Source organism: Balaenoptera borealis, assembly GCF_965194805.1.
Source record: "Balaenoptera borealis genome assembly, chromosome: 20".
NCBI lineage: Eukaryota > Metazoa > Chordata > Mammalia > Artiodactyla > Balaenopteridae > Balaenoptera > Balaenoptera borealis.
In genome coordinates, this window is record NC_138879.1 from 52,300,681 (window position 1) to 52,315,176 (window position 14,496).

The window sequence follows — 14,496 nt, forward strand, 5'->3', positions numbered from 1 at the left end:
CAATAAGAAGCCAGTGTCCTCTTCTTGGCCTGAGGGTCCCCTTGGTTTAGTGGCCACAGTCCTGCCAGCAAGCCCCTCCTGGTCCTATACCATGCACTAAGGAGATCTGCAGCTGCAGACTCCAAACCACTGGTCTCTGGGCACCTCCTCTGTGTCTCAGCTGTCCCTGTCCCCAGAGAGCCTCATACAAGAAGCTGCTTCCAAACTGGGAGGTTCCACATCTGGGCAGGTCCAGCTCCACGCCCAGTGAAGGGCATGAAGAAGGCTGAGGCTCTGGACTCCAGCCAGGCCTTCCCCAGGGCTCTGAGGCCAAGGTCTTCCTAGTCTCAGGAGGGGCCAAGAGATGGAATGTGTCATTTGAACAAGTGAGTCAGCGGGCGGTGAGCGAATGATTGACCGCTCGAGGGGAGGTGTGCCGGCCTCCGGGCCCTGTTTGACTGTCCAGGCTCAGCTTACCTGATTACCTGGTTACCAGGGAATGCCACCCTGGGCCCTCCTTTTCCTCCTCCCCCCTCATTGTGACCCCACCACCTGCCCCATTATGACCCAGTCCTTCTCCCCCTCCCCCACCAGAGGAGTCTGGCTCCCAGTGACTATGTGGAGGCCGGGGGGCCCAGGCAGTCCTGGGACCCACGGCCATGGGTGAGCAAACCCACTACCGAGCCCAGCCGTGCTCTGGCACCAACCCCAGGAAATGCCAGGACCTAGGAGACTCAATTCTTCTGATCCTGGGCAGCTTCATCTTGCTCAACGTGGGGATCAAGGTGGTGACTCTGGTCAGGGCAGGATCTGGGAAGCGGGGTTGGGGGAGCCCTGGGGTCTTGAAGGGGCTGAGGTGGGAGGGCTGCTGGGGTGTGGCCGGACAAGGGTTGGATTTCAGGGCTCACCCTGCTCCCGGCCTCCCCTCTCCCCTGCTTCCCTCAGATCTGGAGGCATCTGAAGAGCTCCTTGTGGACAATTTTCAATCATATTTTCCCCAAAGGTGAGTGGGCGCCAGCGTGGGCTCAGGGGATGTGGGCCTGTCCCCTTTCTTCTATCCCTGCCTCGATTCTCAGCCCCTCAGGAACCCAGGCCCTGTCCCATCTCGCCTTTCCCCGCAGACAAGCAAGCCAGCTGTGTAGGCAGCCATCGCATGTGCGTGCGCTGCTCCGTGGATCCCAAGAACCTGTGCTCAAGAGTTCCTTCCCGCTTCCGCCATCGCCCAAGCTTCCTGCTCGGGCACCCAAACCACCTTGACTCCTGGATACCAGACACAAAACATGAGAAGGCTTCTGGGTGCTGCTGGAGGCCGCCTCAGTGTGGACGGGCTGGGGCTCCCATGGAGGCTCCACGGGGACTGTGGAAGGAGGGGGTAGTGGGCGCTGGCGAGGCCCCTCCGGTCACAGCCTTAACGTCCCGAGCCACCTTTTACTCCAGGCAAGAGACATCTTCCAAGCTCCGCAGGATGAGCAAGGTGGACGTGCTTCCACTCCGCCTGCCCCAAGAGAGCAAGACGAAGACCCCAGACTATGACCCAGCCCAGGCCCCAGCCCGGGCCCAAACCCGCCCCCCAGTTCAGCCCCCTGCGCATGCTCCTGCCAAGGCCCAGACCTTCTCCTCAGCCCACCCCCCTGAGCACACCCGCCCCCAGGCCCAGACCCCCTCCCCAGCCCTCACCCCGAGCGCAGCCCTGCCCAGGTCCATGGCCCTGAGCATACCTCAGCCCATACCCCAGCCCAGGCCCAAGCCCAGGGCCCCTCAAATGCCTCAGCCCAGTCCCTGGGCCACACTTCTGTCTGCACCCTGACCCATGCTCATCTGACCTATACCCATGCCAACACTCTGGTCCCTCCCCCACCTTCGGCCCCAGTTCCTCCCCCAACTTCTGCCCCTGCTACTACTCCTGCCCTAGCCCCTACACCAGCCCCTGTCCCGATCTCTGCCACAACCTCTGTCCCAGTGCTGGTCATGGCCCTGACGACCACTCCAGTCCCTTCCACCACCCCTACCCCCACCCTAGCTTCTATTCCCTCTACCTTGTCTGCCTTCAGCCAAGGCCTCTCCTCCGGCCAGGTGGTCTACGATGCCCGCAGGGTAAAGCAGAACGTGGTCCATGTGTGTCCCCCTCAGAACTCTGGGTACTCCAGAAAGGACTTGGGTACCGTCTCCAGGCCCCAAGAGGGGCATGGTCTGGTGAGCTCCGGTATAGCTTAGCAAACACTGCAGCAATGTAGTGGGGACAGTGCCAAGCCCTCCACAGGATCCATACTGGGTTACCTGGAGTCGGGGAATATGGAATGGAAGATCTCAAATGATGCCAAAGACAAATTTGTGCAGTCCAAGACCTTCCCTTACTGCAGCTTCCATCCTTGCAGTTCTGAGAAGAGAAACACGGACCCCCAGGCTCCAGTCTACCCCAAATTCCTGGTGTACTCCAAGGATGCTGCACCTTCTCAACCTTGCTTCCATTCTCCAACCAGTGCCCAGAGCTCACCATGCGCCATGCCTCCACCATGCACTCTTTCTCTGCCTCTTGTTTCTCCCAGATCCTTTGTCCTTCATCAACACAGCAACCACCAGAAGCCCTCCGCCTTAATACAACCCCCCACCTTTCCCCCAACCTCCAAGTCTCCTCCGTCTGTCCTCTCTTCCCAGGGCCCCATCCCTCCCCAGTTATCCACGACGTCCCAAACCCCAAACCAGCCCCAACCCCCTGAACTTCGTGAGAGTCTAGGCCTCAACCAAGGCTGTGTCCTCCAAAGTACCCTAGGACCTTTAAAAGACTGTAGAGTTTCCAGAAAACCAGGCCTTACCCCAAATCCAGGCCTCCACAAGAACCGTGTAGGAACTGACTCTGTCCAAGCTTTGGGCGCACATCTACCCGAAACTTATTTAGATCTGAGGCAGGTCCTCGAAAGGAGGATGCAGGGCAGCACATACCAGGGACTTCTGTCCCACCCAGTCAGAACTCCTGCTCTCCCAAGGCTCAGGTGACCTCCAATGACATTCAAACCTTCTCAGAGGTACCTGTGCTGATTGAGCTGCAATCATCCTCCCGGCGAGCAGGCGGCCAAGACTGGGTGTGCCACCCCATGGATACAGTTCCTCCAGCCTGCCAGAACTATCGCCAGATGTCTACGCCTCCCAAGACCAGCTGGAAGCCCTACTGTCCTGGGTCAGGCACCCGGCTAGGGCATGTGGTCTTTGACGCCCGCCAGAGACAGTTCAGAGCGGGCAGGGACAAATGCGAAGCTCTGTCTCCCAGGCGCCTTCACCGAGAGACATCCAACAACTCACCGGAGACCATCAAGGAGTGGGGATATCAGGGGACAGATATGCATGAGGAATAAAGAGACAAGAGAAGTGTTTTCTGTGGTTGTGTGAGGACATCCACCCCAGCCCCATCCCACAGGGCCTGATGAGGACCTAAACTATCCCTGCTTTCCCTCCATCGCTGTCTAGCTAAATCCGTTATCCCCAAGGCCCTAGAGCTGCATTGTCAATTACAGTAGCCACTAGCCAAATATGCCTATTAGAATATAAATTAGTTACAATTAAGGAAAAGTAATTCTGTTAAAAATTAAGTTAAAAAGTTAAAAATTCTCTTCCTCAGGGAACAGAATTTCCCTGGCGTCCAATTCTGTTCCCTGGTGGTCCAGTTGTTGGGACTTGGCGCTTTCACTGCTGTGGCCGCGGTTCAATCCCTGGTCGGGGAACTCAGTCCCTGCAAGCTTCATGGCTTGGCCAAAAAAGAAAAAAATTCTGTTCCTCAGTGTCATGATCTTCTAAGTGCTCAGTAGTCACATGGAGCTAGCGGATACTGTATTGGACGGCACAGATTTAGAACGTTTCCATCATCATGGAAAATGCTATTGGAGAGCAGTGCTTTAGAGTTTAGAGCAATTTTCCTTTCCCTGTCACCCACCCCCAGCATCTTAAAGCTCCCCCAGAGCCCAGAGAACTTAGTTCTTTCTGGGGTGGCTCAGAAGCCACCCTCTGGGGAGGAGGTAAGATGTAGGCATGGACACCCAACGCCTGATTTCCCCAGACTGTGAGAAAGAGCCCAGGCTTCAGTTTTCCTGATCTGGTCTCTTGGGTCACGACCAGAGGTATGCAAACTTGCCTCCCCCGTTCTGGGCTGTGTTTGGGGCTCGTGGTTACTGAGGGAGAAGACCTCTCTTGGTCAGTGACTAGGAAACCTTGTGTTTTAGGCTCCCCAAATTGAGCCTTGGATTCTGACGGTGCCCTCCTTCATAGGCCTCTAATTTTCTCGAGGTGTCTCCACTTAATTTTCTTGCCCATGGACTTAGGCCTAGTTCACTGTGGAGACAGACCCCTGGGAAAAAGGAATGTAAGAATTCCTGGTCCAGCATGCATTGGTCTAATCTGTGAGCGTGTCTCTGGTGTCCTATCTTTCTGTCCTATTATTCTGGCTCCTAGTTTCAGCCTGGACTTAAGCTGTGTCCATGATAGCACTGGCCGCTGAAAGCAATTTCCTTCCCCTCATAATTTCTCATTGCCCTGCCCTAGCCCAGCTGGAGTTTCCTCTGGACTTGATTTTCAGTCCTGATAACTCTTCTGTATACACACATAAGCTGCGAGATTGCAAAGTGTTTTCCCTGCCACCACTTGTGTGTCTGAGGTGGGCAACACTAATATGTCCCTTCCCTGAGTCAGATGTCCATCCCTGGGTCACTACAGGCACACTATCGGTGTGTTCTTGTCTAACATCACCACCACCGATTCCAAGGAGATACGTCCCAGCGGGAGAGCCCATTTCCAACACCTCTCTGGCTCAGCTCTGACCTTGGACAAGTCATGTGCAACCTTTCTAGGCTTGCAGTCTCACCTCTAAAATGAAGTTATAATTGCATGCAAGAACCCTTCTAGATTTAAATGACCAGGGCTCCTCTACTCCCAAGTGAGATGTGGAGTCCCCTATTTCTCCGCATGCCCTAGTGTATGTCCCTCATTATTATTGTTTGCTATTCAGATCCATCCTATTAGGCCTCTGTTTTAACCCCAAGGAGTGTTTGTGCGGTTGACCTGGCCTTGTAAAGACACAGAATAGTTTATCTGCATAGAAACTACAACTTCCATCAGGCACTACTTGAACGGAACCGGAAAGGATGTGGCGGCGTGGCCCCAACGCCCTGGTAGTTTTGAAGACAAACTACAACTCCCAGGATAGCCGCGAGATCTCTGCAGAGCGAAAGGATGGACTGAACTCTGACTGGAGGCCGGGCTGGTCCGGAACCACCCCGACAGCCTCCAGAAAGGGGCGTGGTTATAATTTAGGGGCGTGGCCTTGCAGGCAGCAGGAAGAAGTTACCTGTTGAATCTTCCTATCCATTCTCTTCCCAGCCTTTGTAGCTACCCCTAAGAGGGAAGCCGTAAACCACTAGCCTCTTCTGAAAAAGAGGTAAGGGGACGTAGACAAGGGGCAGCGAAGGAGGCTACTGCATTCCTTAGGAGGGGCCAAACAGCTACTTTCTACCTGCTGAGTCAGGTGAACCGTTCCATGGGGGCGGGGACCAGCATATGAGAAAAGGGCAAGGACGGAGGAGGTGTTTATTTGTTCCCTTTCAAGACTAAATTTAGGGCCCTTCGTCTGCAGACCCATTGGCGGACTGTGCCTTGGGAACCCTCTTGGCCTCTGGAAGAGAAAAGAACGGGGGCCAGTTTTCCGCAGCAAAAGGAACGGCCCGTCTGGGCTTCCTCCCGTCTGTGTATTTCCTAGCCCCCAAACGACAGAGCCATATGGCTTCCGCGGTCTGGGGGAGTGCTCCCTGGTGGGGCCCACCGCCCCCAGCCCCAGCCCGGCCGCTCACGGACATCGACTTCTGCTCTGGGGCGCAGCTGCAAGAACTAACCCAGCTGATCCAGGAGCTGGGTGTGCAGGAGAGCTGGAGTGAAGGTCCCAAGCCAGGACCAGATCTCCTCCAGGCCAAGGACTTTGTTTTCTCTTTGCTTGGTAAGTAACCCTCCCAGCCTTCGGGAACTTGCAGCTCTCAGCTCCGCCTCACCCCGCCCCGGCTCTGGATCACGCCTTTACGATCCCTTCTCTTTCCTTAGGTCTCGTTCACCGCCGGGACCTTCGCTTTCCTCCTCAGGCAGAGCTCTTGCTGCTTCGTGGCGGGATTCGCGAGGGCTCCCTGGATCTGGGGCCTGCGCCTCTAGGTCCCTACGCTCGGGGACCTCACTACGACGCCAGCTTCACCCTCCTGGTGCCCGTGCTTTCGCTAGATGGCACTGGGCAGGAGCTGCAACCGGACGTGGGATCCTGTTACGCATGGCTCTTCCTCCCAGAGCAAGTACGCGGAACCTCGGTCCGGGAGGCATGGCAGGATTGCCTAGGACCCCCAGTCCCAGGAGGACGTGATTCGATCCACCCAGCCCAAAGCAAACAAACTCCCAAGGATCCGCAAATCTCCGTGGACCAGCTGCACGGTGACGTCACTGAGCCTGAGGCACACGAGTCTTTGGAAAAATCACCTAGTAATGTTTCAGTGCCAGAATTGCCTCAACAAGACGTAACCGATGTTGACTTTCCCTCACCACTGAAAAAAACGAATGGTGACGTCACCAAAGCAGCCGACGTTAGCCCAGTGCCACAGCCGTCGGAGGCTCGGGAGGCATGGCCCACATTGTGCCCCGCCCAGGTGGCTGCCTGGTTCTTTGCTTCGCTGGTTGCGGTCGCTGAGTCCCTGTTTCCGGTCCCGGGTGCCCCGCGCTTGGTCCACGCAGCCCGCCACGCGGGGGTCACCACCATCCTCCTGGCTACGCCTGGGCCCCCGCGCCGCCTCCTGCTTTTCGACTTGATCCCCGTGGTGTCCGTGGCCGGCTGGCCCCAGGAGGCTCGGAGCCACTCGTGGGCCGGCCCGCTGGCCTCGGAGTCGTCTTCCTTCTACCTGGTGCCCGGCGGCGGCGGCACAGAGCGGCCGGGCGCCTCCGGATGGCAGCTCTGCTTCGCCCGCCAAGAGCTGGCGCTCAAGACGCGCATACCCGTTCCCCTGCTGCAAGCGCACGCGGCGGCCCAGGCGCTGCTGCGCCCGCTGGTGGCCGGGACTAGGGTCGCGGCGCCCTATCTCCTGCGGACGTTGCTCTACTGGGCGTGCGAGCGGCTGCCCGCGCTCTATCTGGCGCGACCCGAGAATGCGGGCGCCTGCTGCCTCGGGCTGCTGGATGAGCTGGGCCGGGTGCTCGAGGCCGGGACGCTGCCCCACTATTTTCTGAGTGGCCAAAAGCTCGGTGCGGGGGACGGCGCCGCTTCGCTGCTCGGGGCGTTGGCCCTGCTTCGCAGGGACCCTGCCCGCGCCCTGCGAGCCGCTGTGGAAGAGGCCAAGGCTGCACGCAAGGGGGGCGGCTTAGCCGGCGTGGGAGGCGGGGCCCATTAAAGACGCTGTTCCTACTAACCTGGAATGTGCTTCTGTTGGCCAGCGGGATGTGGAGGGGACTGCTCTCCCCTCACCTGGGAGACAGGCTGAGCGCCTTGGGCCCGAAGAACCCGTTCTAGAAGGCCTCCTCGCCGGTTCCTCCGCTTCCTCCCACCCTCCTCCCGCCGCATCCCTGGCACAGGTCGTTCCATTCTGGCCTCTCCACTTTCCAAATCTGTGGCCAGCACCCCTCCTGCTCCCGTGCAGCCTCTGGCATCCATCTCCCGCCAGTTCTTATGGTCTTTTCCCTTAGGAGTCAATAGGGATGGGGGTAACATATCTGCTGAAAAAACGTGTAAAGGAGAAAGGTATGGAGACCAGGGACTGACCAATTTGTCTCACACAAAAGCAGAGATATTAAGGAGGCCGGATTTCACCCCAGGCTAGACCTCACCGCCACCGCTATCTCTTCAGTTATTCCCCCCACCTTCCTCATCCAGTTCTGTCCTCCATCCCGGGCAGTAGGGTCCCTTTCTCCATTCTCGGGGCATCTGCCATTCCATCTATCTAAGCCCAACCTCTCCCCCCATCCAGAGTTCCATTCAGTGGAGTCGCCTCCTTGTCCCTCCTCCTCTGAACCCCGAGACATGCGAGACATGCGGCCTTGTCTCGGCTCCACCTGTCTCTAAGACCGTCCCCACTCCCTGCCTCCAAGGAACCCCAGGGTTCCGCCCGCCCAGCTTCACCCCCCCCATCTCTTTCCCGGAGTCTCCGCCCCCTGCCCCGCCCCCGGGCCGGCTCTCGGAGGAGGGGAGAGCTGCTGTCGCCGCCGCCGCCTCAGCTTCCCACAGCCGCTACCGCTGCCGCCGCTGCCGCCGCTCCGCTTGGTCCAGCCGCCAGGCCCAGTGCTCACTTCGCCAGACCAGGGCGCTCTGCGGAGACACCCTCACTCCTTCCTGGGGTCCGGGACGCCTAGCCGGGCGTGGGGGGAAGCTCCGCTTGCGGGGTACAGGGAGGGAGGAGCCTGGAACCAGAGCCAGCGCCAGCCGTCCCCGGATCGACAAGACAGGACAGGTTGAGGGGCGTCGGGGAAGGAAGAGGGGGTGCTATAGGCAGTCCCGGGGAGGACAAGGAAGCCCTGTCGCAGAAAGCTCTGATGCGCTCTGACTTATAGCGGGTCTGTTCACATTTGGGGACCCGTGACAACGTGGGTGCACTCCTCTCTCGGGGGGCTGGTTGGATTGGAGGGCGTGGGATCTAAACAGCACCAGCTGTCCCCGAGGAAATTAGGGGCTGCCAGAAAAAAACAAAAAAGCCAAAAACCTATGCTCCTTATTCCGAGGTGACAGAGGGCCCTCCAGACAACCACCTGGTGTAACCACTAGGAAGGGCGGATTTGGAGGTGACTTCAAAAGGAGTGGAGGGTAACAAGGTGAGGAAAGGGGCTCAGCAGCTGGAACCCTGTGCCACTAGAAATGGGGGTGACTTGGTAAAAACCGGTATCGTCCAGAGACAGGGTCTGGGAACCTCTTCTTGCTGATTGGCGACAGTCTGGATATTTCAAGGCATAGTTTTTTGGGGATTTCAGTGAAAAAAAGTGGGGGATTCTTCACTTAGAGGGTGGCAAAGGAAAAGACACCAAGGTTGGGTTCTTCCTAGACACTGGCAGCACCCCAGCAGGGGTGGGGTGAGCTAATATCCCCAAAGCTAAGGACCCACACCCTTAAAATTACAAGAGTGGCTTTGGCAGGAGTGCAGGGCCCGGAAATAGGGTGGAAAGGTGCCTGGGGATATTGGAACCACATCCTGGAAAATTTGAGGGTCTTGGCTTTGGGATAGTGTTAGTGGGGGACAGGGACACTGGAGATCAGAGAAGGGGGAGTTTTCTGTGGGGGGCAAAGGTCGAGGGTGGGGTCAACTGAGAGGTACATAGGCTGCTGGGTCTGGCGAAGCTAGCACGAGGCCCAAGGGTGGGAGCTGGTGCCTGGGGTGGGGGTCGTCTAGGGCTTATCCTCAGGTCCCGTGGGTGAGGCGGCGAGTCGGACCGGAGAGGCAAGACCATGTCCTGGTGAGCTAGCGGGCTTCTCTGGGGGGTCCCAGCGCGCTCCGGGAGCCTGCCGGTTTTGGGGTGTCTCCTCCCGGGGCGCCATGGCGGCACCGGCCAGCAGCCTGATCCGGCAGAAGCGGGAGGTCCGCGAGCCCGGGGGCAGCCGGCCCGTGTCAGCGCAGCGGCGCGTGTGTCCCCGCGGCACCAAGTCCCTTTGCCAGAAGCAGCACCTCATCCTGCTGTCCAAGGTGCGACTGTGCGGGGGGCGGCCCGCGCGGCCGGACCGCTGCCCGGGTGAGTGGCTGGGGCGGGGTCTCCGGGCCGGGGGTCTCTCTGCCTGGGAGGTTGAGGCCAGGGACTCGGAAGAGCGGGGCCCGACTGACGGCGGCTCCCCGAAAGTGAAAGGGGGTGCACCTGGACCACAAACTCTCGGCCAGACGATGCCTCAGTTTCCCTTCTCTCTCGCCCATAACCCCGAGTCTCCTTGCTTTCGAGGGCAAGGGGAAGGCTTGAGGGGCTAAGCCTGGTGCCCCGAAGCCTGGCAGCTCCCGCTCGCCCCCCCTCCCAACACACGAGTCCCCACCCCCACCGTCCTCTGCCTACGTGCGGTCTCTCGCGATTCTTTCAATGCCGAGCGGAGGGGCCTGGGGGTTCCGGACGCCTGGGTCACCCCGAGGGTTTCTGCGGCTCCGGCAGCCCCGCCCCCGCCCCGCTTCTCCCGCTCCTCCGAGCCTTGGCTCCGTTCCTCCTCGCCGAGCTTGCCTGGCTCGGTACCAATCTCCCCAGCTCTCCCCGGGGTGTCCTTGCAGCTACCTCGCCAGTCCGCCCCTCTGTGCGCCCTCCTCCCGTGACCTGCACTTCAAGAAGGGAGCTGGGCACTCCCCCATGACCGCCTACGCGACTCCGAAATCGGGTCCCACGGGCTCAGGGGACCCTCTGCCGCGAGCAACTCAGACACACTACACGGCTGGATACCCGCACGGAGACTGGGGGTCGTACCATCTACGAGGGGGTACCGGGAACTCGGCCGCAAGCGCCGGGGGAGGAGAGTTGTGAGGGTTAGCGTGTGGTCCCCGTCCAGGTGCGACAGGCGGGAAGTCCCTCTGGCCTCGCTCCCGCCCGCTCCCAGCTCCCCTAGGGGGAGACCCCCCCGCCCCCCGCTGGCGTCCTCCTCCCCCCGCCGCCGGCCCTCCGCAGTGGTACGGTCCGCAGCCCACCCTTTGAGTGGGACCCAGCCCCCACGTGAGTCAGCCTGCCTCACCAGCTCCCTGGCCCCCTCCCCCATTTCCTTGGTTTGCTACCGAATATCCCCCATCCCAGGCGGGTTACCTGGCTGAAGGGGAGAGGCTGAGCCTCAGGGAGGGCTGGGCCCCCGCGAGCCAGCAGACTGACAGACAGACAGACAGACAGATGGGTCAGTGTCAGACAGGCCGGCGCTGGGCCAAGGCGAGGCCCGCGAGAAGCGAGCGGCAGCCGCAGCAGCAGGTGCTGAGTCAGCGTCAGGCCCAGTCCCACCCCCACTCCTGAGGGGGCGCCCCTACCCTGGGGTCACCTTACTGCCCCCCACATTCGCAAACACACTGCCGCTTCAGCAGCTCTGCCTGTCTCCCTTTGTCCTCTGCCTTTCCATGTATCTCTCCCCTTCCTCTACCTTCTTCTCCCCTCCCCCCATTCTGGTTGAGCTGTAGAGTAGGAATTAAGCCTTTAAATAAATTTCAATCAATTAAACTGAAAGCTGGTTAGAGGAAGCAGAAGGGACCCACACCCCAGCTTCCTCTGGAGTCAAAGAGAGGTGGGAGAGACCTTGCTTAGAGGGTCAGGGAGCTGGGGCCCTGGGACCCTCTTCCTTCCCTCCATCCTCCTTTCTTTCTCTCCTCTGATCCCGCCAAGTGTAGCAATGTTTCTGGGAACAGAGATGTCATGTTCCAAGATGAATGTCTCTTTCTCCAGAGCCTCAGCTCAAAGGCATCGTCACCAAACTGTTCTGCTGCCAGGGTTTCTACCTCCAGGCGAATCCCGACGGGAGTATCCAGGGCACCCCAGAGGACACCAGCTCTTTCAGTGAGAGGGGAAGCCAGCTGCTGGGTGGGAAGGGGGAGAGCAGGCATAGGAGATGACAATCCTATTGTGGCTTCAGGTTCTGTTGTTTTCAGTCTGGCTCTTTGACCCCGCAAAGGAAGAAGTAGAACTGGGACCAGAATTGAGGGGGGGCTCAGATGGGGATTGGAGGCTTGGGGTACTGATACCTCTTCTCTCCACCCCCAGCCCACTTCAACCTGATCCCTGTGGGGCTCCGTGTAGTCACCATCCAGAGTGCCAAGCTGGGTCACTACATGGCCATGAACGCTGAGGGGCCGCTCTACAGCTCGGTGAGACAAGGGGGCAGAGTGGCCTGGAGTCAGGGGACTCCCCTAGCTACAGCCTTCCCAACTACAGATATTTTGCAGCTCAGGGCCTCCTCTCCCTCCAGCTCTTGCCGACACCCTGTCCTCACTGCCCGCTCCCAAGCACCTCCTCTAGGGTCCCTCCAATCCCTTCTCCTCCAATAGCCTCCTAAACACCCCCAGGCTCTTTGAATGTCCAACTCTTTCAACCTTTTAGAACCCCTGTGTCTTCTCCAACCTCCTCTAGACCTCATTATTACTCACTTCCCCAGAGTCATTCAGGATACTGGGGAAGGATTCAGGAACTCCTCCAAGCAGAAATTCTCTCCAGGTCCCCTGGATGGTGAGAGGTTGGGAGTAGAGCAGAGAGAAGTTATCTTCTTATTCCAGGCCCCCAGAAGTCTAGTTCCTGGCCCTCGGGGGCCACCAGACTCTTCCTCATCCTCCCTTTCTCCCAGTTCCTGCGTGGGCTCAGAAGTTGGCTCTCCCAGTCTCAAACGTATGGATTATATCCTGCCTTGTTCTTCCCAGGGCTCCCTTCTGTTCAGTGATGTGTCTTTTTGTCTTTCTGTCTGTGTGTGCCTTTCTGGGTCTTTGTCTCCTCAGCCACATTTCACAGCTGAGTGTCGCTTTAAGGAGTGCGTCTCTGAGAATTACTATGTCCTGTACGCCTCTGCTCTCTATCGCCAGCGTCGTTCTGGCCGGTCCTGGTACCTGGGCCTGGACAAGGAGGGCTGAGTCATGAAGGGAAATCGAGTCAAGAAGACCAAGGCAGCCGCCCACTTTGTGCCCAAGCTCCTGGAGGGTGAGTATGGACCCCCAGGGAAGAGGTGGACCACATGGGACGGTATTGACCTTGACAGGGACATTTAGTGACACACAGCTAAGGGGCTATAAGTGTTTTAAGAGGACACATGCTATGACAGGTCAAGCCAGGAAGGCTCTGGCCTTTGGAGGTTTGGGAAGCTCTCCTCCTGTGGGTTCCCAGAGGAGGATTGTAGGGGAAGGGAGCCCTTTCAGAGCTCTCTTGGTGCCTAACTCTCCTTCCTGCTCCTCTCTCTCCCCTTCACAGTGGCTGGGTACCGGGAGCCTTCTCTCCACAGTGTCCCTGAGACCTCCCCTTCCAGGCCCCCTGCCCCCTGCCATGCAGTCCCCGGACTGGAGGCTCCCTGCCCTCGCCACCACCACAGCCTGTCTCCCAGCCCTGCTTCTGGCCCTGCTCTCACCCCTGCTGCCACGCTCATGCCCTGAGCAGCCAGGTCCCACCAGGTGCTCTACCCAGAGGGAGCCTAGGGGCCGGCCGTGACTTCCGGGGCTGCTGAGACCCTCAGATCCTTGGGCCCGGGAAAGGGGTCAGAGAGGGGGGATGTCTGAAAATGGTCCTGGCTGATCACTTCTTTCCTTCCACACTCACACCCTCCAAAGCCTTTTCCCGAGATGGCGCGGGGAGTTCCAAAACTGACAAAACCAGGGCATAAATCTTCCGCACCCCGGGCTCAGCCAGTTCCTGGAGCCCTTTGCCCTTTTCATGGCCACCAAGCCATAGATTTATAGGTCCACTGGAGCTCAGGATTAGTTTCCTTCTTTCCCTACTCCACCTTTTGCCTTGTTCCAGACAGGTTCTGGAACACCAGGCACCCCAGCCAGGGCCATTTCTGCACTCAGGGTCTGTGCTGGAACACAGGCATGCTGCCAGGCTCTGTTCTGGATCCATCAGGCTTCTGTCCTTCACCCAGATGGACCCCTGGTTTCCAAGTGGAGAGAGGCTGGATTTGGGCCCTGTCCAGCTGTTGGTCTTGGCCTGAATTGAGCCAGTCTCAGATCACCACAGGTTTAACTTTCTTACCCCAGAGACACCCAATTCTAGAGCGTGATGTTCTAGACACGTACGGAGCCATACTTCCTTCTGAATCTCAGCTCTAGGACATAGACCACGACTCTCAGCCCTTCCCTCTAGGATGGAACTAGAGCCTATATAGCCATGTTATTGCTCTGGAGTAAGAGTTCTAGACCCACGCTCCCACCTTCTCTAGTGATACCTGTTAAGCAGGAGCTCTGGAACGGACCCAGCTATGATTCACAAAGAACTAAGTTCTGGCTGGATCAAGAACCACTTCTTGTTTTCCCTAGACAATTTTCCAAAAATCTTATTCTTCCTATAGAATGCTAACCTTCTTTTTTACATGCAGTTTCTAGCTCCTGCAACTCAGCTGGGGTCCTGCCAGGGAACAGAGGCTGAGGAAGGGCAGAGGAATTTTGGAAGGAATCCCTGGCTCATGGAAGAGCAGCTAGGATGGGGAAGGGGCCAGAACTATGGCATGACTGGACCTGTGCCTGGGTTGGGGGGACATGAACACTTAGCTACCTCAGCAGGAATTCCTTCCAGGTCCCCTTTAAAGCTGAGGTCTTTAGGGTAATGGGTCTAGAATAAAAAAGACAAATGGGACATAGCTTTGACCCCCCCCAAATGAGGAGACCCCAATTCAGCAATAAGTCCCACCCTTCTCCCCTACAGGTCAGGCCAAAGAGGGTGAGGGCCTCTTGGTCTCTAGACCTCATACACCCCTCCAGCTTCTAACTGAATAGAACTTGCTTTACCTCAGCTGGATGTTAGGTACCCAAAAAGGCTCTGCTCCCAGGGGACCGGTCTCCACTCCATGCTTTCTCAATTAAAGACGATTTATACAATTGAAGTGTTGTCTGCCATCTG

The 14,496-nt window shown here is 58.3% G+C and overlaps 3 protein-coding genes across 3 annotated transcripts; all 3 read left to right on the forward strand.

The window, feature by feature from the left end:
* The first annotated feature begins 372 nt into the window (after positions 1–372).
* LOC309618547 (uncharacterized protein SPEM3-like) lies at positions 373–3,345 on the forward strand. The gene is made up of 3 exons (XM_082372476.1): positions 373–776; positions 925–982; positions 1,101–3,345. The coding sequence occupies exons 1-3, from the start codon at positions 639–641 to the stop codon at positions 1,784–1,786; spliced, it is 882 nt and encodes a 293-aa protein (XP_082228602.1). The 5' UTR covers positions 373–638; the 3' UTR covers positions 1,787–3,345.
* A 636-nt stretch (positions 3,346–3,981) lies between these two features.
* LOC309618528 (transmembrane protein 102-like) lies at positions 3,982–7,394 on the forward strand. The gene is made up of 2 exons (XM_082372425.1): positions 3,982–5,953; positions 6,055–7,394. The coding sequence occupies exons 1-2, from the start codon at positions 5,740–5,742 to the stop codon at positions 7,374–7,376; spliced, it is 1,536 nt and encodes a 511-aa protein (XP_082228551.1). The 5' UTR covers positions 3,982–5,739; the 3' UTR covers positions 7,377–7,394.
* Positions 7,395–7,527: 133 nt separating this feature from the next.
* On the forward strand, positions 7,528–14,474 carry FGF11 (fibroblast growth factor 11). The gene is given in 7 exon segments (XM_082372481.1): positions 7,528–8,787; positions 9,456–9,696; positions 11,353–11,463; positions 11,668–11,771; positions 12,393–12,521; positions 12,525–12,591; positions 12,859–14,474. Coding segments are annotated over 6 exon segments (783 nt in total). The 5' UTR covers positions 7,528–8,787; positions 9,456–9,503; the 3' UTR covers positions 13,038–14,474.
* The last annotated feature ends 22 nt before the right edge of the window (positions 14,475–14,496 follow it).